The sequence below is a fragment of the Athalia rosae genome, chromosome 4 (assembly GCF_917208135.1).
Source record: "Athalia rosae chromosome 4, iyAthRosa1.1, whole genome shotgun sequence".
Lineage (NCBI taxonomy): Eukaryota > Metazoa > Arthropoda > Insecta > Hymenoptera > Athaliidae > Athalia > Athalia rosae.
In genome coordinates, this window is record NC_064029.1 from 1,466,041 (window position 1) to 1,491,337 (window position 25,297).

General features: G+C 42.5%; 1 protein-coding gene and 1 long non-coding RNA gene across 2 annotated transcripts in view; one reads left to right on the forward strand and one right to left on the reverse strand.

Moving 5' to 3' along the window:
* The window catches only part of LOC105687442 (probable G-protein coupled receptor 158), a 109,875-nt gene that overhangs the window by 73,592 nt on the left and 10,986 nt on the right, over window positions 1-25,297 (forward strand). Inside the window, exons 6-8 of the mRNA XM_020853197.2 lie at window positions 17,655-17,723; window positions 18,671-18,780; window positions 24,275-24,489. Of these exons, the coding sequence (XP_020708856.2) occupies window positions 17,655-17,723; window positions 18,671-18,780; window positions 24,275-24,489 (394 nt within the window). The remainder of the gene's footprint in view (window positions 1-17,654; window positions 17,724-18,670; window positions 18,781-24,274; window positions 24,490-25,297) is intronic.
* Window positions 21,792-22,930, reverse strand: LOC125500556. The gene is made up of 2 exons (XR_007277932.1): window positions 22,117-22,930; window positions 21,792-22,035 (listed from the first exon to the last, which is right to left on the reverse strand). It is a non-coding gene; the product is annotated as an uncharacterized LOC125500556 (long non-coding RNA).

Consider the following 25,297-nt stretch of genomic DNA (forward strand, 5'->3'; position numbering starts at 1 on the left):
TGCGAAAAAAGAAAGCGTAAGAAATCGCAGCCACCGGTTGACCTCCACTTTTTCGAGCATTTGCAGATCGCCCTGGTAGATTGTCGGACGCTTTGTATAATAATAAACACGTACACGTAACAAATCCAGACGCGACAACCTTGGCACGTCCGCGCTACGCTGTGAATGAAAAATCAAAAAATGAAAATGGAAAGGAAGATCGGTTGTTGGGGATCAACCGCACGTGGATATCGGACGAAGGAATAAAAATGGGAGAGCGCGGAGTGAGACGAATAAAAAGTAAAATGAAGAAATAATGAAAAAGGGAGGAGAGGGGAATGAAAATGGAGTTTTTCCCGTGTACGTAGGCGACGCCGCGCAAAGGTTCGCGCGGACAGACAGACGACGAAGCTCGACGTGACGTTGTGAAATCTCTCAGAAGGATAGAAAGTTCTTCTCGTGACACACCCGTCGCGAGGGAATCCCTGCGATTTTCCCCGGCATGCCTCTGGAACCCTGAACGTGAATTATAGGACAGCTCGACCATTTTCTCATGGTGGTCACGTCGCGTTGCCTCCGGATGGGCTTCGGTGCAGCCGGCGTGTCTTTACCTTCTACATCTTCCACTCTCTGGATATCTTCCATCTTTTACCTATCCCCCCCCCCCCCCCCCCCCCCCATATGACCGGAACATTTGCCCTTGCACCGCGTCTCAGCTTCGTACATGATTAATTGTTTGCCGGCTATAGTGTGCGCGCGACGCGGGCGTGACTCCGCAAACTGCAGCACAAAGGACGGAGAGGGTTCCCCACTGGAAATTTGCCAAATTTTTTTTCCACGGGAATTTATTTATTTTATTCTATTTTATTGAGATTTTTTCATCTTTTTCCACCATCTTTCATCTTTACGTCGAACGCCGAACCCCAATTTTTCTTCGGAACACCCGACGAAGAAGCTCTTCCTCAGTTATCGCGGCATCATCCACCCCTCCGCGTTATCGACACTCCTTCTCCTTCCACCCGCCCCGATATTTTCTCAAATTAATTGAGGAGATTTGCGCTTTAGTTGCGGAATTTGTAGCAGCTGGAGTAATTTATGAATAGAGACTTTAATGCATGGAGTGCACGCGACAACCCTTTGAGGTGCAATCTATTCACGGTTTAATCTTTTCTTCATCTATAAGAGCGTAGTAATAATGCTTTTGTGTAGCTCGACAAAACGCTGCTTAAATCAAACGCATAATGGATCAGAATGAACTTTGCCGTTGTGCCGTGCTCGCGTTTCGCGAGTACACAACCTCAAGCATTATTCATTGTGGAATACATTTGTATACTTCGTACTTCGTCCGCCGTTTACAAACAAATATTCCCGAGGTCTGTTACGTGTGTTCGATTCATTTAATTCAGACACCACCTACCGCAAACTCTCAATTTTTTCGCGATACACGTCAACGCGAGGTGGTGACATTTCGACGAATTATTTTCGCCGAATCCGAATCGATTACTCGATGCGATTCGCTCGGTGTATAAAATTTCAGGTTTCATTCCCCGCTCGATCACCATTTCGGGGAATAGAAGAAGAAAAAAAGCAACCACTAACGAAATCTCGCGCGGGACAAATCTGCAGTCTTTGATTGTCAAAGTTTTGTCGTAGTTCTTGCGGATGTGTGTCCGTCCGTATATATATACATATACATCCAATTTATTTCGTTTCCCATCAGCGTTGGTGCGAACAATTTTCGATGGAATTAGCAAGAACGATACTCCGGGTATCTCGAGGATAATCGAACTTTCCAATCAAATTTGGAACGGCACAAAACACGTTCGCCGTATACGAGTATAGGAAAAACAGCGCGAGCTCTTCCTACAGATTTAACCCCGTACGGTTCGTCTGTTTTCACCGAAGGTAGGTACCAAGAACTGAAAACCGGATGGATTTTACCGGGGGAAAATTAAAGTGACGACGGTGCATTTTTACACCGGCTGAACGCTTCGTGGATTTATTTTGTTCAGGGGCAATCGTGTAATTGAACTCACGCTGCGAAATATCGCGGGTCTGTTGATTCAATAAATTTCCAAAGTGCATACGAAACACTTCGAATACATTAAATTTACCCTTCGAAACTCTGGCGCGTACACACCGAGCCTTCCCTCGGGGAATTTTCTCTCTATCGGTTGAATATTCTCGGCAACTCGAAATCACTCCCCTTCCTTATTCCCCTCGTTCTCACGGGAGCTAGCTTCGAGGGTGTAACGAACACACCCGAAGCTCGCGGGCGGCACACACTCCTTCTCAAAACTTAGATTATGTTTCAAGCGAATGCGATAAATATGACCACCGCGTTGCCGGTGAATATGCCATTACCGGTCGTTCAACCTTTCTAATTAAGAAGCGGAACCGCTCGAAGTATATCTATAGGAGGGAATAGATCCCGCGGTGCGGGGCGATCGCTCTCGCCTCCCTATCTTTCGTTGTTCGCCAGTCTGGTCACGCGGTCGCCTCTGCCTTGATAAGATATTTGTTAGACGTTGCACCGCGGCCTAAGTTTGATGAAAAGTTGCTGCACCTCGTCCGCGGCTTGACTCGAAAACGAGAAAAAGGGGATATATATCGTCGTTGACGTCGCGAGGCGACGGACCACCTCACCTTCCCCGTCTCCGATGATATTTTTTCGATTATCGACTATCGCGATGGTAATTCCGTTGGTTCGCTGAACGCGAGATCTCGGCGAGAAACAGAGATGAAAAATTATGTCACGGATACACGTGAAACGGAATAGCAATAAGGACAACGAGGCGAAGGGAGACTGAAAAATTTGAAGAGAAAAGGACGAGCGAAGGGAAAGGTTCTCGCGGACATTTAAATGCTAAACTGTTGGCTATAGATTTCGCGTGGCACCCCGCCAGAACAAAGTCGTATATCACCTTCGTATAGCTATCGCGTGGTACAGGCGCGTGCTCCGCCGGTTTAAGCCTGGAAAATTCGAAGCTCTTAACTCCGCTTGTAAGTTGGGAGAAAAGGAAGGAGGGAAAGGTGAACGGCTACGCTAAAATTCTCAAAAATCAGACACTCCGATTCAAAGATTGATCTTGATCTCGATGTTCACCTCCTCCGTTATACCTATCGACTTGTTCAATTTTTTTTACGTCGAACCGTCGGTTATTTGCCCCGAGTTGAGAGCGATTTAATCAGCAGTCGTTGAATCTCGACGTCCCTTTGCTCGGGTAAGCGCCAATCGTACGCGCGATGAGTGACTATATTACACACCTTGACACACGCTGTCGCAACCCGTTGCTCGTACGATCGAATTACGCCTCTCGTAATTTCCTATGTAATCTGCCGTATGTATAGATGCTCCGTAAACTCTCTCGCTCTCTCTCTCTCTCTCTCTCTCTCTCTCTCTGTTTCTCCCTGCAGAGCTTCGCGTTCTCCTGGGTACGTAACGTGATACGGAACGCCTACGTGAACCCGGACCCATGCATGTACATATATATTATTACGGTGTGTCGTTCCAAAACTGACAATGAGATAGGGGAAACCGGTCGCTATAGGCTAGCATAACCTGTGATACACGCTATAGAACGAATAAGGGATGTTATGTACGTCCGTGCACGTAATACGTATGGGGCATTCCATGCCGAGCAGATTTTCAACGGTTGGAAATTAGTTTTTCCGGTCCTCGAAATTTCCAGAGCAACGATTCTTCGATATTGAAATCTGAGTAGCGACAGTTTCGTGTTCGACGGGACGTTGAAAAAAAAATAATGGAAAATCATCGCCAGCGGTCCAGGGACTTCTCCAATTGACGAAGGATGCCCCTTGTAGAATAGTCCAGTCGTCATGCCCTGCAACGCACTGATCTCAACCCCTAGCGTATCCGGAGGGTCTCGAATACCCATTACGTTGTTTCGTTGCTACCGTGTGTTAGCTAAGCGTAATTAGTACCGAACGAGTTCCTCTTTGTTTTGACAATTAACGCGAGAACGTAGAGTAATTGTAATTAATATACGAACATCGCCGTTGGATGTGATTTTTCCCTCCACCTTTTTCGTTCTTCCGAGTTCGAGATGACGCGATTTCACGCTATTGGTAATCCCTCGGTCGTGCGTAGAGCGGATGAATCGGCGTAGGTAGGTAGCCCCTATGACTACTTAACGAATGAGGTGAATTTGGAGAATGACGTGGATCAAGCTGTGGACGGTGATTGACGTGAAGATCGATATAATACCGCCCCACACCGGCCGGATAGGTAAATTGGCAGGACCAGAGTAATTACGATTCTCTGGTAGGAACACAGCGGTGATTGGACGCGGTATAACTCCGAAAGTTAAACGCTGCGAAGCCTCCAAGGAATTCTTTAATTGAGCTCAGACTTTCATCCCGTATCTTCGTTCCGCTTAGCAATATTTTTTTTCATTTCTCTTCCTTTTTTTTTTTTTTTTCCCGCGCTATCTCGTTCTTTCCCCGCTTCATTTTGTTCGATTTTAGTTTTTCCCTCCCCCGCTGCCCGCCCGCCTCTCTTCTCCGTCTCCGTTTTCATTTTCCATTCAACCTCGGACATTCGTGTAATACCGCGAAAATAATTTTACATCGTTCGTACGGGCGGCGTACACCGATACGCCCGACGATTGATTGAATTTGCATCCCGCGCGGCAGATGATATTCGTTGATCGATTCGTCAATGCTCGCTCGATCTATTACACCCGTACAGGCGGTTGTCAGATTCATGAATAGGTATGCGGAAAATAAAAAAAAAAAAAAAATAAAAAAAAAGGAAAAAATAAATAAATTCCTCACACGACGAAAGTGCGAATGAAATCCCAACGGAATAGAGCCGTAAAACGACGAGCTGGTTATAGGCTCACGGAACAAAGATATATACTCGGATTCCACGGGTTCTCTATCGGGCGGAATCGATCGTATATAACGATCATCGGGAAAAACGTGGGAAGGGCGTGGTTTCCAATCGTTTTCAAATTCGAGATTAGTAGACACTAAATATAAAGCTCGATTCATCCATCCATCCATCCATCCATCCATCCTTCATTTATCTATTTATTTATTCATGGTCGTTTAGCGGGTCGCTTTTGATCAAGGGAATAAAATGTGTAACGCCGACTCTTCGGGTGTATGGACACATGTATGTATTACGGTCGTGCATAATGTAATAACGTGTAATTTATATACGTACATACTTCGAACACGGGATACGCGCATCAACTAATTTATGCTCAATTTCGCACCGTTGGTTTATCTCGCTTTTGCATAGCTAGTGGGTAACGACGAGTAGGGGTGCGAAGGAGGCTCAACGAATCGTTAATTAGTACTCAGCCTCAACGTAAAGTTGTTTATAAATTTTAAGATTATAGAATTATGATTCCACGTGTCGAGATTTACGCATCATCTTACCGCACGGCCTCGGAAATCTTTCGATCGCGTGCAATTAACGGGGGAAAAATAAATATCACTCTGATTCGACGCGCGGACGGAAGTTCCGTCCACCGTAGCGACCACCCCTCTGCAATAAAACATTCGGACATCGGGATGAATATTGCAAAAAATATATCGCCCTACGTCTACTTTACATATAGTTTTTTCTTGCGGGGCATGGGAAAGGGGGTGAACTAATTTGGAACAGGCTTAGGGCGCGGTCTGAAAATTTAAGCCCAAATTTCGCTGGGGTCGGAAATTTACGGGGTTGTATCTCGAGCGCGTCCATATATTTCCTTGCCTGTTTACAAGTTCTTTGCTCGAATCTTTGGCCCTGCAGGCTCCGAAGGGAAGAGAGTTACCATTCCGCGTTGTATCCACTGTATTCGATATAAAGCGAAATGAAATCTTGCAGAGTTATTATTGACTGTTAAAAAATGAAAAAGCAAAAAAGAAATAAAACAACGCACCCACTGAGGTTACGAGGCCATTGAGAAACGGGGTTCAATACATTGCAGAAATTAACCAGGCGCACGTCGAGTTTCTCCATGACGTTTTCACCCGCACGATTACTTTCAGTCACCTCGTATGCAGCTAGTTTCCTCTACTTCTGCTGCGAAATATTATATAAACTGTAATTAAATCCGTCAATGTTTCGTGGAAAATTGTCTGCGCGGATGAACAAATTGTAATCGCACCCAACCGCGAACGGTGTAACCAATCCCTAAGGATTTCCTAGCCGCGTACCCGCCTCGCTATTTCACTTGCAAAAAAGGATTTCCTGCGCGAATCAAAATCGTCAAATGGGCTTTTTAATTGGACTAAATTTTTTTCTCTCTCTCTCTCTCTCAGTCGTGTGCGTAACGTCCTCGATTGATGGGGGATTACTTTGCACCGAAATTTTATTCTTTTCTTTTCGTTTTTTTTTTTTTTTCAATACGCATATATTGAATTAAATTGTGGACTAAAATTTATTCCCACATATCAACCGTTGGACGGAAAATAAAATTTACTCGTAACGGCGACTGCGGCGCGGTGTGAAATAAAATGGACGGAAAATTGTCGAAAAGAACAATTTTTTACGTCTGCATCCCGCGACCCCGTTACATTTTGTTTCCTTTATTTTATCGTTTTGCTTTATCGTGGGCATAAAATTTTAGTACACCATATTCTTTACGTACACGTGTTGCAGTGCGCCCCGAAATCCTGATACCTGTATCATTTTCACGCGTCTTTTACGAAACATTGAAATAGGCCTTCGCACCAAGTGGAATCGTTTCACGGCCTTATTTATAATAATCTCCGAAAACGAGATGCTCACTTTTATTCTCAACCCGGTGTCGGGACCAGCAATCTTTTGGGTTTTAAATTTTGAACGGGATCGCGGAGATAAAACTCGCATAAGTCCGCAAGAAAAAAATCAGATCGAACGAAATGAATTTCGATATCTTCGCAGGATATTTTGTTGTATTCTAATCGTAGTAATAAATATTTAGTTTATTTATTCGCTCGTCGTGTATACCTACTTTGAAGCGTTCGCGTCGCGCGAAAGCCTCACGACGAGTCATATTTTGAAAGAGATATTATACGAAGGGGGGAAACAGCGGGAGAAATGAGAATTCGCAAGGTGGAGGAGGAGGTAAAAAGGTTTCTCTATAGTAAAGCTGTCGGGTTGACGGAGAAGGAAGGAAACGCGAAGAGACAGAACTCTCGCAAGTTCTAATTAGAGGAATTTATTGTACGAGTTTTGGGGTTGGGGTCGGACGAAGTACTTCCGATTACTCGGTTCCCTCATAGTAGTTCCTTCTAAACCACCCTCTATACTTACACCGTCAAATGGAATAGGAGCTATAGGTATACCTGAGCGTGTCTACGGAAGCGAGAAAAAAAAAAAGAAGAAAATTCCTCATGGAAGGGATGATAAAACGCGGTGAAATCGATCTCGATCGGATATCGATCCCCCCGTACGTACAGACTGTACCAGAAAAAGAATTGTTTCCGTGATAAATCTTTTGGGGTAGTTTAAGCCGACCCCATCACTCCTATCAATCCTTTCGTCCGATCGGTTGATGCTCAGCTGTTTGTCCTTTCGTCCTTCGTTCGTCCGCTCGTCACTGTACGTCCCTGCCTCCCTAATCCGTCAGACTCGAGAGCGTCCTTGTCACTGAATTAGGTCCAACGCCGAAACGCTCTTCCGTGAAACGATATTCTACGGAGGGCGGTGCGATTCGGCATAAATAAATTTCTGGCGAGACAAATTAACGCGCCCTCGAAACAGTGGACGAAAAAATCGAACCTGATTGAAAAGTGAACGGTACACAACTTTGAAAACCCTTTGGAATAATTTGTCAACTTTTCAAAGGGAAGGGATGAATGAGGGAGGAGAACCTGTTTAAAGTTTTTCGCAAACCGCCGCGCCTACCTTATTTTTATGATTTCCGCTAATTTCTCTGTGCTCCCTTAGGCTGCCCTTAAACAAAAGACAGAGAAACCCCATAAGCCTACTGCCACTGACAGCGCGCGAGGGCCTTCTGACATTATTATTCATTACGTTGAGCCAAAGTCCTGTTTTTTTTTTTTTTTTGTTTTTTGCTTTTTTCTCAGCTATACTCGGACGAATTTTCAAAGGACCGTCAGATTTCGGTTGACGGAACTTTCGCTTCGTAATTATTTTTCCCCCAGAAGTGGAGCGATTCGATATCTTTGGTATTTTATTAATTCCGTGTCCGTGGCGTCGTGTCGTGGAAATTGAGCATCCTTCGCTATTTCCTGCGACAACAAAAATCACGTAAGCGTGAAATGTCCATCGTCTGTTTGGCGACGGGAATTCACCGATAACGTTACGAATACGTGCGTCTACGGGAACGTGTTTATCGGGTGTAAAAGCGATTTGCTAAATTCAGCAAATATAGTAAATTGGACGCGTCACATCGCGTAATGAGAGAAATCCAAGGCAAATGATGATAAACGTGTACTCAGGAATCGTGAACATTTACGCTAATTATTTCGTTCGATTCCCCGCGAGCGGTTAATAGGTGTCTCGTGCAAACCACGTCCCTCGTCGTTCGGAAGATTTCCGACGAGGTGATCTTACTGCGTTACTCACCCGATGAGATGTTATTCCTTGATTTTTTTTTTTTTTTTTTTTTTTTTATTACAATTACTTTTTTTTGCTTTATCGGATTCGAGGAAAAGCGCAATCGAAGGATATTGAATCATATAAAACGAGTTAAACGAGCGACATGCAGGTTGTACCTTTTGAATAAATCCTCAATTTTATGTTCTTCAGTTCGACTTCGGTTTTAACGATACCTGCTTCGGTATACTGTAGGGAATCGATCGGAATTAAATATGTATATCTACGATTTAAAACCCGTTGCGAATATATATCCTTCGCTGATCTTAACCTCATCTGAAAATCCAACTGGTTTTCATCCCGTTTTAACCGGTAGCCAATAATTGAATCTAAACCCGTGAGTCAACCTTTCGGTATAAAAAAAGATCAGGGTGAAAAAAAAAGTTCGGAGTAAAAATAGAAAAAAAAAAAGAGCTTTTACTTCTTCTCCTCCTCCTCTTTCTCCCTATATCCGTACGAAACGAACTAATAAGATCGCAATAACTTTTCAGCGACAAAGGTTTCGATGTAATACATTCTTATTGGATTTAAGTTTTATGTATAGCTGGCTACGTCGGTATCAATTGGTAAAGTTCTTTTTCTCTTTTCCTTTTTTTCTTCTTTCATTTTGTGGAGAAAATAAACGGTATTCTTTAGCAAGATAAACAATGTCCAGATTTGTAACAATTGGCCATAAATATCCGGAACGAAGTTTAACTCGGTCGAACGATCGACCGGTAAACGTATACTGTGGGTCGAGCGAATTCATTTACATCGTACGAAATTATTTACCAATCGGGCATTTTTGTTCCGTATCGATCCGTGAACGATATTTATTTTCAATCCTGGATATACAAAATAAAAATCGTAGAAGTGCGGTAATCCTTTTGACGTCCGGTGAATCCGTTTCATCCGAGGCCGTCGTGCAATTATCTTGAGCATGCGAGGTACCCTCGACTTGTTTTCCACCCCGGCCACTTTTCCGCCATATTTCTCTTGTCTATTAGATTAGGTCTCCCACATATCTATCTACTCGACCAATTCCCTTGCTTTCCTGTTTTCCTTTTATTTCTTCCTCCTGCTTTGTACGACCACCTATGACCACCTACGAAGCACGTGTGTATATATACCCGCTCCCATCGTTCTTTGAAAATAGGTATTGGTATGGTATTGTCCATGGCCGCGTTGCAGTCCTAGCTAAACCTGAGCCAAGAACCTAAACTAATCCAAGTATCGGGACAGTGGCGGATTTTTCTCCGAAGGCAACTCTCGTAGGAAGCACCAATCAAAGTAACGACAAGATACCCTCCGACCACGTATCCGCCGCTCGTGATCCTGGTAAATTTTTTTTGTCCGACATCCGCTTCGTTGTGGGAAGATAAAAGGATCGTGAGAAAAAAAAAAGAAAAACTCAAATTATAAAAAGAACAAAAGGAAACGATGATTTTTCGTCCGGTCCGATCGCGCGAATGCTCTCTTAGTTAGCATGTATGTCCGTACACGTTTCCGGCATTTCAGCCTTTACTGTATTCATTTTATTCATATTTTACGTGATTTTTTTCCCCGGTTTCTTTTTTTTTTTTTCGTAGTATACCTATTCACAGCACTATTACCCCAACCCCCTCTTTGGCACAATCGTACCATTGCCTTTCGCATTTTGGCTTTCTTTTTTTTTTTATTTGATTTGACTTTTTTTTTCTTTTTTCAGTCGAACTCTATAACGTACTCCGACAATGCAATGCCGAATTGACGGGGGGGGGGGGGGGGGGGACCAGAGTGCTCCTATGAATATGCAATAATATTCGCTCTATGTATCGATAGAAATTTATAACTTCGGACAAAATATGAGCTTTTCATTTTAATACAATCATCGCTACAGCTAATTAATTGTATATATATATATTTTTTTTTTTTTCAAAAATCGTGCACGCTTCGGGGTGTGAGAAAACGCTCATTTATACTTCGACGATAAATCCGAGTCGTTCGAGAAAAAAAGGACAGCTATAAAAAAAAAAAATGATGATAAATGTGGCAAACTCCGGTTGAAAAGCTCTGCAGCTTGCAGCAGTTAGATAGATGCCACTTCTATGTTGATATTAGAATATTTGTTCGTGGGTTGAATTTTCAAACGGTCGTTACGTCGGTATGTGTATAACACGGGGCGCGAGGCAGATATTCTTCACGTATGCAGATACGTATAACGGCGATACACCTGGTTACTTCTTTACTTCGGTCACGTATTCCCGGGGAAAAGAGAAAAAACCAAAAGGTAACCGTTCCCCGACACCACGGGGCCGGGGGGGTCGGTCGTCTAGCTTCTTGTCCCTACACCGTTTTCTCGGCATACGTATACCGTTTTACGTTACATATATCCTGGGTGTGGTACGTAGGTACGTCGCTCTCGGAACGTCACGCCGTCAGCCGAGATGCTGCCAGATATCGTTCGATATTCAGTGCACACGTTTTTCATCGGTCCTCTTTTCTTAACGTAGCTGTACTTCTTACGTGCGGTACATCTGTACTCGTTGTCGACTCGGAGTCGGTGTTGGGTATATTACGCTTCGAAGACCACGTTGCGATTCGATTTTTACCCAAGCGAACATGTGCTCTATTCAATCGTTGCCAAGTATCGACACCGTGCCTCGTAGGTGATTTTACCGAGCTTTTTCACACGCCACCCGGTTCACGTGTTCCGGAATCGGGATTCGAGCGATTTTAGAAATAACATCTCTGGCGAACTCCGTTGAAAATAAGCGCCGAAGCTTCCGTTTCGTTTTTGAAAAATTTTAAAAAGTCTCCGTACGTTGACGGAAAAACGCTTTCCGGGCTTGCGAGGGGAAAAAAACGAAGAGGGTTTCTGAAAAAAGTCACCGCCGCTACGACACTCGGCTATTATTCAAATTTTAAAGATGGCTGCTACTCCGTGGACACCACCCCCCCCTTTGTTGTATACGAAAACAAAAGGAAAAAAGCGAAACGACAAAAAATGGATTACACGTAAACCGTATACGATATCAACGACGGGACGTGTTAACGGAATAAAACTTGTTCCCCCTTTTTCCCCGCTTCAACCCCGTACCCTTCCCTCCGTATGGAGTTGCGATAGAAATTCTAAAAGGTAGACATACGTCACGAGATATAGATATAGATCCGAACGGCCGTGTGATCTATAAAGATTACATTGGTCATCGGCGCGTGAATGATTTCCTTTCAAAATGCAAGTGCCGCGGCGCAGGGGGATATCAGGGGTGGGCGCTGGTATACGGATACAAATATGTGATCGACGAATTGCGAAAATTCCCGTACAGATCGAATATGCTTTATTCGCTTGGTTTGAAAATTGATATTCGGATACATTATATCGAACTAACTTTGAAAAAAAAGCTCGCCAAAAAAATGCCCCGTTTTTTACGCTGGTACGAGTCGAGCGTGCATAGCCGGGTATCTACGGCGAACGGCACCGTTCAAAATCCTGTATAGGATCTGAGTTATTAGGATAAAAGCTCCGCTCTGTTCGAAATCGACGCGGCACGAGTCTAGATATCGTTTTCATTCAGTGCCAGTAAAAATGGAAGAGTTCAAAGATAGATGGACAGCCTGCAGCTGGGGTAGTCTGGGAATGGGATTTTTATAGGATATGGTTGAAAACTGGGTGAATTGTGGAGTTCGATCGAACAAAAAAAGAAAAAGATGTAAAAAGAATGGATTCGCAGACATATCGCGGATTGATTAACGATTCCTCTAATCTCGCCTGTATAAACGTTCGAATTTTTATCATAGGAGAAGGTAAAATTTAAAGCACACCGCCGATATCGATAGCTGCGAGTCACGAGCGAGCAAGCGTCCACCAATTTGATACCATTACACGGGGCTTCGATGTACTTTTCTTGCGATTGCAGCTACTTTGTCCGTCGTTGCGAAGCGTTGAATCACAAGCAAACATCCGTCACGAAGGAATCGAGTCTCGGAGGATCGGGAGGAGAGAAAAAACCGTTTCTCGCAATCGTTAAAATTCTTTGGAACAGAACCCCGTTGATCAATTATATCGATGAAAAACGGTTAATTTTTTTTTATACACCCCGAACGACCCTTGTATATAACAACGGCATCAAAATATACAGCCTGAGGTAAACGTAAAAAACGATTTCGGTGATAAAGAAAATCAAGATAAAGGTCAGAGCGTGGAATAGAGTATCAAATAACATGCAAAGTCGCAGCTGTATTTCTCGGGTCTTCGTGTGGCGACAAAAAAAGAAAGAAATAAAATGAAATAAAATGAAGAAAAAAAAAAACGTCAGCGGTACGGGCACGGGGAATAAGAATCTGGGCGAAAAAGACGCTCGAGGTCCTTAAAATGTAATCGTATTTCTCAGTCGCACAGGTGTTGGTGTTATAAAGATCGATCGATTGACGGTGGAATTTTAAAGGAATTAAAATAAAAGGCTCCGCTATCTTTGCCACTTTTTTTTTTTCATTCAATATTCTTTTTTTCTCAAACTCTCACCCTCGAGTCTTCACAATGGGGCGAACTCCTCGTCATACATTTCTCAAGAGTAATTTTCGGACCGAGAATCGAGGTATAAAAAAAAATTCCAATCGTTCGGATGTTGATGGTACCACTGATTCCGTACACTTGGTATATACCGTTGAAGATTTACTCAAAATAAAAGCACAAAGCTTTGAGAGAAAAAGAAACGGAGTGTTTCGTCAAATCTAATTACAAATTCCATTCAATACCTGACGCGTCTCAAGACGCACCATTGGAAAAAAGGAAAATAAAATAAATCAATGAAAAAATAATTAATTATGTCAAGCTTCGTTCTGAAAGCTAACAGTACAGTGGCCGATAATCATTGACTCGGTAATCTTGATTGCGGAAAGCAATTTTGGAATGACGTTTCTTATCGACCCTCACCTTTTTTTGAAATAAATTCCTATGGATATACAAAAAAATTGGAAAGGAAAGGAAAAAAAAACAAAATGCGAAGCAAGATGTAAAGGGCGGCGCGGGGTAAACCAATCTCGGAAATCGCATTCCGCGGACTTTGGAGTGTGTGAAAAAAAAGAAGGAAGAGAGAAAGAGAAGTTAAGTGTGGGAGGAAAAAATAACACACGGCGACTCGAGGAAAAGAATAGCCAAGAATCGGAAGTATAGGCAAACCCGTAATTTGCGGACGTTAGGAAACCCAGAAACCGAGCGTCCCGAACTTCCAGTCGCATGGAAATCACGCTTTAGTTATTCAGCAGGTCGCAGGCGGACGGTTGGTTTGGCCAACCACGCGATTGCAGCAGCAGCGGCAGCGGCAGCAGCAGCAGCAGCGCGTAGCACGAGTAAACGAATTACGGAGGGTCGCTACCGGCGAGCTTAAGTTTTCCCGTAGGGTTGGGGGATGGCGGAGTTTGGAGGGTGCGGTTCACCCCTCGCCCGTCAGCTGCTCGTGGATTTTCGCGGAGGTAGGTAGGTCGCCAGGTTCGGTAGATTTCTACGTTATCCTGCACTCCTCCCCCACAAGGACGAATCTACGCGTTTTGACGTCGCCTTATACGCGCTTCCTTAACTATCTTGTAACTTCGAACGGTGTCATATCCCCGGAATACATTAGCCCGGGGGCTCTAATGTTACGTATATACCCGACACACCTACTACGACCCATTCGCCGGCAAAATGGAAATGCAAATTACGGTATACCTAGGTACGCACCTATACGCGGTTACCGGGACGAATGGGATAAATATCCCATTCGATGACTGAAACGGACGTGAATTTCAATCGATCGACAAATCGAATTGCGAACAACCGAACGACCGACCGATCCTGGAATAATTAACATTCGCGTGCCACCCGAGAGGGTAGAACACCCTTACCTTATTTCGTTCGTCCATCCCTTCGTTTCTTCTTCGAGAGACTGCGATCGAAAGGTTCTTCGATTCGTGAAAAGGACGAGGGGTGAATTCTTGTCCGGCGTTGATTTGAAACGCGGGTATAAAATTTCGCCGACGCGAATAAGATTTCGAAGGGCTCGTTGGACTTGACAGTTTTGAGATCATTCTTTCCCCGTTATTCTTTCTTTGTTTCGCTTTTCGTCTACCGCGTCGAATTAAGCCATCTAATTTCGAGAACTCGGCAACGCATCGACGCGTCCTTTCCGTCTCAATTCGTCAATGGGCTTTGGGGAAAAAAAAAAATCCCATCGCATCTAAATTTTTTCCAACAACGTTCATCGAATCTGGAACGAAGATCAGGAATATTTTTACAAACTTCCCCGGAAAATCATTCGAAATGAGAATTCAAGTTCAGTAGAATTTTGAAAAATTAAGTAGCAGAAAAAAGCGGGTCTTCCACTCATCTCCTGGTGTTGCCTCTTTAAAATCCTCAAGGCCAATTTTTGGAGAGCGTATTTTCACCGAAATTCTAATATCGAATAACATTTAAGCAGAGGTGAGCGGTTGTTAGCGGTAAAAAACCTCGAGATAAGATCGGGAGAGAATTTAAAAAAAAAAAAAAAAGCGGTTAAAGAGCTGTCGAGAGTAAAAAAAACAGAGAAAATAGAAACAGGTTACCCACGTTAGTTGTCTCTGGTGTTAACGTCAAAAAATAGAAAAAAAAAAACACGAAAATTCCAAATAAATAAACAAATGGAATACGTTGAAATATACGCGAAGTTAAGTTTCCCACGCGATTTAAATATTGCGACGCGAGTTTGAGGCACTCGACGTTATTTGTCAAGATGTATACGGCGTTGGAGCACTTGGAAGTGAACGTAAACGAGATCACTTTGTCTGGATGCTGGAGGCTCTCCTCGTTTACTACATACGAACTCCTTCCCGTTACTTTCCTACCAGATATACCTAATCCTTGACGATATGTGTATATACTCGTGTATACCGCTGCTCCGCACATACCGGTGTAATTCCGTAGCCATCAGCCTCGGTATATACACAGCTAAAACATACCGACTCAATGTATACCCCAGAGAGTAGAAAAATCTCGTTAAAGGCCGGATCTATGAGAATTTTTGCGGGGAAAGCGCTCGACTCGAATGCGAATATCCGCGATCCGTACGTAGTAGGAGGGACGTCAGACCGTGGTCGTATTATTTATATATATACCTGCATATACGCTCGTTGTATAAAAATAATGGTCCTCCTAGAATCGCGGATGGCTCGGGCCATCTAAAATTATAGAGAAAGTACCACAATACGAAAGTCGCGCAATTTCAGGGGGACATAAAAATTCCATCGAGGTTATGGGGTTTCTCATTTTTACTGAATTAATACGGTGACCCGCGGTAGGCCGTAACCCACATTTTTCTCCTCGCCTCGAATCGGGTTAGTGTCGCGACGCGAGCATTCCGCGTCTCAAAAATTCGCCGAGGATTAAAAACACGGGAATTACTTCGGTAGGACAACAAAGTCGAAGGTGGAGGTTGAAAAATCGATAATTACGAGTCCCATTGATCCTTTCCTCGGCCCTTGCATAGACGTACTTTTTCTCGAACTCGAACAAACCAAAAAAAAATCAGGTTTCGGTTTTAAAAAAAAGAAAAGAAATTTTAACGAATGTCTCAGAGGCAGGTATCCCGAATCGCTTCAGAGCCATTTCAAAAGTCTTCTGTGCTGTGTCCGCGCCGCATTGTACCTATATTATAATGATCTACTATTCTCCGTGGTCGAAATTGTCCGGCGTATTACGCTGCCTTCTAAATACAGGCTCCTATTGTGCTCCGATGGAGAACCGAACGTCCTTACAACGCGATGATCGTCCCAAATATATATTATACATAAACGTGTAATATTCGCGCAGCTTTGGGGATTACGTGTGAAGAGCGTTACTCCATATTACCCGGTATTATCCGCTCCGAAAATGCGTGTAATATTCCATACGTCGAGGGTTTTTAAATTTTCGAAAAGCACCGAAAATAACGTTAACAAAAATAAATAACCGAACAAAAATAAACAATAATCCAATAATATCTTCATTGTTGTTTACGTTCATAATTGGACACGTGCATATACTTGTATATCCCTCGCGTATTATTTAGTTCAATCTGTGGCGCGTTGAATATTTATGAATATCATACACGCCGTTCCATGTCGAACATTATCCGGATTCGCGCGATCGTTACACGGGGAAGGGGTTGTTGGGCGTAAAAAATATCTTTTGTACGTCGGGAACAAAATTTTTTTCGCGAAACAAAAATGAGATGAAAAGAAAACAAAAAAAAAACCCCGGGGACTTTGTTTCGTCCGAAAGGGCTGGAACGAGCGATGCGGTAAAAAAATAAACTGGAATAAAGTAGGATATCAGAACAATCCTTCCGGAATGGGTTTCGTGTTAAAAGAGATTTGATAAAATATTTTTGTGTCCCGATGGTTCGGGGGGGGGATCATCTACTTTCGGGCAAAAGTATACGGTATTGCCGCGAGGATTTCTTTTCGCGAAATTTTCTATACAAGAGGCAAGAATTTCGCGGTATTACAATTCGAGAGAAGGACCGTGGGGCGAATCTTATCTCGATTGACCGAGGCTGCGCGTATGCGGTGTACGAAAAAAGAGAAGAAAGAAAAATAAAAGGGAGGAAGGAACGATTTCTGCTGGGTTCTTGATAAAGGTGTGTATATCTCGACTCGGTTTCAGCCCTTAAAACATCGCTTTACAAGCCTCAAGCTGTAATAATGTCCCGTGTGCTTTTGTCCTATAAAATCTAGGAAAGCGTAAACAACGTAGACGGACGTAAATGCGCCGCTTGTTCGAAGGCGACCAGCTAGATCGTAAAATAGGTAACTGTCATTCGCGAACGGCTCTTGAATTGCAGATACCTCAGATTCCCTTATTATACTCACGTCGCAACAGCTACCGCTGCAGCTTCGTTGGATGTTATACGAGGCGATACCGGCCGGGAATTCTTTTCTAACGCGTAATGCTCGTAAAAAATGATATTGCGAAAAACGAGGGAAACCAGAGAGCTTATTTTCGCGCGTCGAGTGGCAATGATTCATAGGCGATCGTAGAGGGTGTGAAAAATCAAACCCGATGAAATAAAATGAAATGCCTGCGTATCGCGGCGGTGATTTTAATAATTTTTCTCTCCGCCCCGATGGTAATTTCCTCGTTGTTTCTCTGTTGCAGGTCGTGAGAGCGGCGAGTCCCGTACTTTTGCGGGTGATCGCCTTGGGTGCTTTTTTCATTTATTGCACGGTGAGTAATAGCTGAAGGAATATTCGGGGCGTAGCTGCCGCCGCCGCGGTAAGAGAGTTTTGAGATAATTTTACTCTTGGCGGCGAGTCACGGTGGTCATCCCGAGGGAACGTTCCGGGGTATGAGGAAAAGTAGGGAGAGAAATTCGCGTTATTTAAGACCCCGTGTACCCTTTTCCTCGCCGTCCAAACTTTCGAAGTTTTTAACTTCCTCGCGGGTCTCTTATAAGCGTCTATCTCAACCGCGAGATGATACCAGACACCCTCGTCTTCTCCTTCAATCCGCGAGGGAACTCGTTCATTTTTATCTTCACCGAGGTCGGAACAGGAACTCCGCACCTTATGTATTTACCAATTGTTTTCAACCCTTCGCTCGAACAGCCAGCCCCTTACGTTCTATAATGTTCACCTTCATGTTTCGTTCACCCTCACCCCGAATTTACTTTCTCCCAGTTTCAGTTTCTTCGTCTTATCGTTGTACGCGCGTTTTCGTTCTAGGAAGGGTTGAAATTCCAAAGCAAAATCTCGCCTTTTTTTCGCCTCGACATTTCTCGTTCTCTTATCTTCGGAGGATAGTTCTTTTTGCGGTCCGAAAAGATTGTCTCGACTGTAACGGTAACCGTAACCGTACGGCGTGTATCTTTCGACCGAACCAACTCAAGATTAGATGCTCGGATTGAACGTGGCGGGGACAAAATAAAAAGCAACAAAATAACCCCGAGAGCGTACGCGGCTCAGAAACGATCATCTTTCCATTCGCAGCTGCTCGCTGCTGTTCCCTCGTGATTTCCTCCCCTTCGGCTGGGACTCCTTTGGCGGCGAATCGTCGATATAGTTTACGACACTTACGCCTAAGCTGAAATTATACGTCGGATAATATTCACGATGTGTGCTCAACCGTTGGGTGCGACTAATGCCGAAAGATTTATCCATTGTTCTCTATTCCAGACAATTGTCATGTATCCGAGGCCGAACGTCTATACTTGTACAGTCAGAGTCTGGCTACGGGAGATTGGATTTTCATTGACTTACGGAGCTCTGATGCTAAAGACCTGGCGGTAAGTGAGCTTTCCGCAATCCTATAGAATTATCCGGGAATGCACACGTAACCCCTTACACGATTCCGTACGAAATGTATTTCGCGCGATATCATTATCCAATTTCACCTCATATTCCCGCACCAGCTAGCACAAAAACCACCGCAGGAATTTATTTTCGTACCCATTAATACGATTTTTGTCTCGTTTTTGGTCCTTTGTTTTTTGTAAGAGTATGAATTTTTCACACCTCCCCCAATTTTCACGGTCTGGAATTTGAAAGGGTACGGAAGAATGTTCGGCTGACGTTTTTCTCCTGGATTATTAACGCGTCACGCAGAGCGAGAAGAGCGAGTCCTCGCAATTTTTAATTCAAATTTTATTTAGAATGAACTCATTACGAGTTCACAAGGGAAAAATACACTACATGTGCAAATTTTTAGTAGGTACGGCCATTTTTTCTTTTTTTGGAGCGGAGAAATTGAGAATACCCCTCGGATTTATTTCGATTTTGGGGTCAAAAATCGATATTTTTTTTAATTCGGTTTAATATGCTTTTCCGACGTATTTTGACCTCAGGAATGCGAATCTGGAAGAAAAATTGATCTATCTCTGAAATTGACCGAGCTATCGCCAATTTTCAGCTTTTCGGGGTCAAAAATGAAAAATTTATTTTATATGCTAATCTTATGTAAATTGAGCTCAGAAATCCGAATCCGAAAGAAAAATTGATCTATCTTGAAAAATGACCGAGTTATCCTTATTTTTTCGCATTTTTTGGTACAAATTTGAGGATATCTCGAAGGGAAAAAATCGTAGCTCAATTTGGACAACGGATTCGTGTTCCTGGGGTCAAAATACGTTAGAATAGCATCATTTGATCAATTTTAAAAAATAAAAATTTTCGGCCAAAATTTGAAAAAATCGTAAGGGGTACCCCTTGGAAAAATCTCAAATTTTGGCCAAAAATTTTTATTTTTTAAAATTGATCGTAGGGCACTTTTCTTATGTATTTTGACCTCAGGAACACGAATCTCAAAGCCAAATTGAGCTACGATTTTTTCCCTTCAAGATATCCTTAAATTTATGCCAAAAATCGCGAAAAATCGCGAAAACATGGGGATAACTCGGTCATTTTTCGAGATAGATAATTTTTTCTTCCGGATTCGGATTCCTGAGCTCAAATTACGTTAAGATAGACTAAAAAATGAATTTTTTATTTTTGACCCCGAAAAGCTGAAAATTGGCGATAACTCGGTCAATTTTAGAGATAGATCAATTTTTCTCTCAGATTCGGATTCCTGAGATCAAAATACGTCAGAAAAGTATATTAAACCTAATTGAAAAAATGATTTTATTTCTGCTCAAAATCGAAAAAATCCAAAGGAATCCTTGGAATTTTGTCAATTTTGGGCCGAAAAAAAAATTCATTTCATATGCTATTCTTATGTATTTTGACCCCAGAAATTCGAATCCGTAAGTCAAAATCAGCTATCCACCAAATTGAAAAAGTTATCGCCAATTTTTCACTTTTCGGAGCGAAAAAATGGATATATCTCGATAGGAAAAATTTGTAGCTCAATTTGGCTGACGGATTCGTGCTCCTGAGGTCAAAATACATGAGAAATTTTCAAAAATTAAAATTCTTAGCCAAAATTCGAAAAAATCCAAAGAGGTACCCCTCGGAAAATTTTCGATTTTGGGCTCGAAAATCGATATTTTTTGTTAATGGGTCTTAGATGCTATTCTTACGTATTTTGAGCTCAAGAATCCGAATCTGAAAGTTAAATTCATCAATCTGTTGAAACGTTGAGATAAATGGCGAAATAAATTCTCTGCTTCAGACTTCGAACGAATTCGATGGTAATAATTGAGGAGAAAAAAAAAGTATAGAATGACCGAATGTTTCTCCGTTGCATAATTCATTGAAATTATTCATCGAAATCAACGAATCATAATATAAATATTTGAGTTTCGCCCCCCGCTGAACGGTAAACAGTTTCCTACCCACCGCTGTTGGGGGTTGTATTATAGGCTTTATTATCGAAAAGCAATTACCATCAGCTAGAATCCCGAGTTTGAATTAAACGCGACGAGATATGGAGAAAATGGGCCTTTGATTACAGGTGCGTAATGTGTAAAATGTAAATAGTCCTTCCAGGAGTTGACGGACCCGAGAATTATCCTCGACAGGGGTTGTGGCTCTCGTCTGACACTTCGGACGCAGTCTGGACTTTTCAGGGTTACGATATAAAGTAGCGAAGTACAACCGGCGTCGTTATACCCTCTATTGGGTTAGGTAATACTCAACGTGTGTAATGTACGGACGTGCGCGTGTCCCACACACCTTACGTTGTACACGTGTATACACCGAATTCAAATTTGTCGCGACGTTGGGTAGATAATATCATTATTGTAATGGAAGAACAATTCACGGTGTTGTACACAGCCTGTTATTATTACCACCGAAACACGCAACGTGCATGCTTACCGTCGAACCACACCACGTTACGTAACGGACCAGACGTACACGTATCGAGACACATACGCACGTATTATCGAGAATATCATGCTGCAAATATCGGGCTTGATATTCCATATTTACGAGGTATCGATAGCGCGATAACGTCGCGAAATTGCCATTTTTTATACTTTGGCCCGGTAGTAGGTCCCGTTTTACTGCTGATAAAAGATTAGGGTACGCGTCAAGAAATCCCGGAGGTCTTTAAAATTTTGATTCGCGTCGTAATTCATACGACGGACGATTTAAATTACAAATTTTTATCCCCATATTATTCGGTTTATTTTGCTTATTTTTTATTTTCATTTTATTTATTTCATTTCATTTCATTTCATTTTTTTCAACCGTTTACCGAATCGACACCGTAGTCGTACAATTTTCCATCGAATACCTGGGGAATAATGCGGGTCAAATACGCTTAGCACGTCCTCCGAGAGCCGGTTTCGAAAGGGTGGTATGAGGAAGGAAAAGAGAGGGCAGAAAGGTAAAAACTCTACGCCCGGTGAGCCTGTAGAATGTTAAACAAAATGTATTATATATTCATTCCGTATAAACAGAATTAGCGAGGCAGAATTACGACAATTATTTATACGATGAGTTCGTATCACATCGCATGGCCTTTTAGATCGTTAATTAAATTCTTATTACTTCATTTCGTCCTTTGAATTCTTCAGGGTTCGCAGCATGGGAAATGAGAGGGAATGTCAATTTTTATTTACTCAATTTTGTCCCCGAGACATGTGGAATATCATCCCCTAGAATTAATTATCCAGATTGAGGAGAGGTGATTTTCCTAAGATCTTCGTCATCGTTATTCATAAAAATTATCAGCTTACACGGTCAACTCTTCTGAAACAACAGAATTTCCTTCGGCGATGATGTTTGTGACTTTCTTTTTTCCTCAAGGATATCATAATTATTTACGGAAATAAGAGTCTGACGGAAGCAGCTTGCGCTCGCTGAGCCTTTTTTTCGCTTTTTTTTCTCGGTCCATTGCGTTGATATTTAACACAACAGTTCGTCGTGCTGCGACTTCATCCAATTATATTACAGCAAACGATGTCGATGCGTTTCGTTCAACATTTACACTTGGAGATTCTCGCCTCGTCGCTAAGAAAAAAAAAAAAAAAAGACAGAAACGAAAGTTCAACGCATTGCGTTAGAAAAAAAAGCAAGAAAAATTATCTTTCCCTCTCACATAAGTCTCGTTGAAAGCTGATGAAAAAGAAAAATTACTTTATCTCCTTTCCACACCACGCCACATGCACATATTTCGCCACACTTTGGCGGTAACCAGCCGGCCGCGGAAAATCAACGGACAAATCACCCTCCTCCTCCCAATTTGCCCCGATGTCGGCCATGTTTTTCTCTACATCGATCACCCGGTGGATAGAAAACGCCGAGCAAAAGTCGTCGTGTCGTAGTTAACCGTGTGCGTAAATACATACGCACCGGGGTACGTATTCGGAAAACCGAGAAAAAAAAAAAAACCGTGAATCGAGAAATGAAAAAATCATAAACCATCAAAAGCTCGAATATCGTTTTCATAGTTGGGATTAACCGCGGCTATCGTACGAGCGAAAAAAAAAACGACAAATTGTTTCAAACATCCCCTCGTACACGGTCGTTGAAAATTAACGGTGAACAAAAGAGAAAAGAAAAAACGAAAAAAAAAAAAATCCATCGAAATAAAATTTCGGAAAAACATATAAATAAATGTAACGAAACATATTTCATTCGAAAGTTACTACAAACGCAACGTTCGGCTGCCCCAGGGGTTATCTTGTTCGAATTTATTAAATCTGTCAGCTTTTTCACGGTTTTTACAGCACAGCTGCCTAAATATGTGTATGATACACCACCGATCGCGTTGCGTGCAATTCAAACGTTTAAATCAACTACGTATAAATGGAAATGACTTTTTTTTTTTCTTCTCACCCGAAAGTTTATCCACTCCGATATGATAATGCACGACATCAACGCCTTCGTATATTTACACATGTACGAAGAAATATGCGGGTATAAGTACACGGCTACGCAGGTATATATCATTCGTAAAATCTGACGCACGCACGCACGCACGCACTTCTAGTATAACTGATGTTGAGGTCTCCTTGTTTCGGTCGTGCGCGAGATGATGCGATTAAATACACATGTGCCCGTGTGCCCATTACCTTTATCATCGCGTGAAGTTTTTCTTTTTTTTTTTTGTCTTTTACTTCTTTTTGTTTTTTTATTTTTTTTTTTTGTTCACGAGCTGATACAAAATTAATCCCACGTGTATCGTTCGTCCCATACTCGGGAAAATGGATGAACCGAAGAAACGAAAAAGAAAAATGAGAGAAAAACTTAGATATAGGTGCTATATTACGTACGCGATCCCTCGACGCTCTTGAATTTCTGAACGAACGATTTTTTTACCTAGTTTCTTTTTACCTCGTTCCTCGCTGCAACTGCTGTAAAATCTATCCGATATCGGATGAGTGGGTACGTAGGTGTATATTTGTACACCTACTAGGTATAATGTTTAAACATTCGTCCTTGGAGAATTATGTGAAGGAAAAATTAATTTCCGTCGAATATTTGATTCGAATTTATGTTGATCTTCCAACGTGTGCTCCGAGCAAACGTAATACATAGTTTATTATACACGCACTCCAACACCCCGGATAAAACGTACGATAAAACTATAAAAATTTCATACCCTCGAATATGCGCGGCCTGTCCATGATCGTCTTTTCCCGCAGTTTACACACCACGGCTTTACACCAGCCAACGCTGTTAGAAACTCTCATTTTATATTTTGCAAATTTTCGTACTCGCGATTCCTCCTAACCGAATGCACACCGTCGCAAATGTTGTGTGCAACGATGAAAGAAAAAAAAAAAAAAAAGAAACAATGCCAAATCTCGTACACTGTAACGTTCAAACCCAGAGATACACCTCGCGATTCCGGTTATCTATTTTTGTTTCCACACCTTGTTTCCATTGCAGAATATCGGTGATATTTCGCGTGCGTTCGGCGAGGGTGGTGAAAATAACGGACATGAATCTACTGAAACGTTTGGGAATCATAGTCGGGATCCTCAGCGTTTTCCTCATGATTCGCACCCTCGTAGCACCACCGGTCGTCATCGTAGGTCGTACGGCTGACGATCTCAAAGCGTATCTCTGCAAAACCGACTGGTGGGACCACACCTTCACGACCCGTAAGTAGAACTTTTTTAATAAAATGGCGACGGCGATATTCGTGAAAACCTTGCGGCTCCTGTATAAGCGTCAATATCGCAAGGACGACGGCCGATTCGATCGAAAGTTCAGCGTCAAAAAAAAAAAATAAATCTCGTGGCGTGAAAAATGTATGAGCCAAACGTATAAATGAATATGCAGCAGGCGCGTGATTATAATAATTTGACAAGTGGTGCGCGAGATGTATGAAATATTATAATAAATTATTCTTCTTATTAAAAGGCAAGAGCTCTTTACCCGTAATTCTGCGCTGTTGGCTAGCTTTCGGTGTAAAAAGAAACGAGAATGAAGAAATTGTTTAAAATTAAAAAGGAAAAGTACACCGGCGGTTTTAGTTCATTATGATTGTTCAGACGTGTTACTTTTTCATCCTCAAAGTACCCGTGTTAGGGGTATATGTATAAATGTGTGTACGTAGCAACGCCGGATATAGCCCCCTGTGTTGCCGGAGAGTAATACCTTCTGGTTACCGCAAAATTACGTATCTTGTTAAACGTCCCGTGAAATGTCTGCAGCGCGCCAGAACAATTGCTTTCATCAGGTTGCACCCGGGGTCTAATTCGAAAGGTTTGTTTTAGTTTCAACGAGCCTATTTTAACCGCGTTACGAATGACCAATTTTACACACCGTGCGCTCATCTAATATTTCGCAGTGATTCCGACCACGGTGTGAAAAATTCTTTCGACCCCCGCGGCGCGGGTGTTTTATTAAATGTTCAATAAATAATTGCGAAGTGTACGCGCGTACACGTGTGTGCACGAGCGAGGG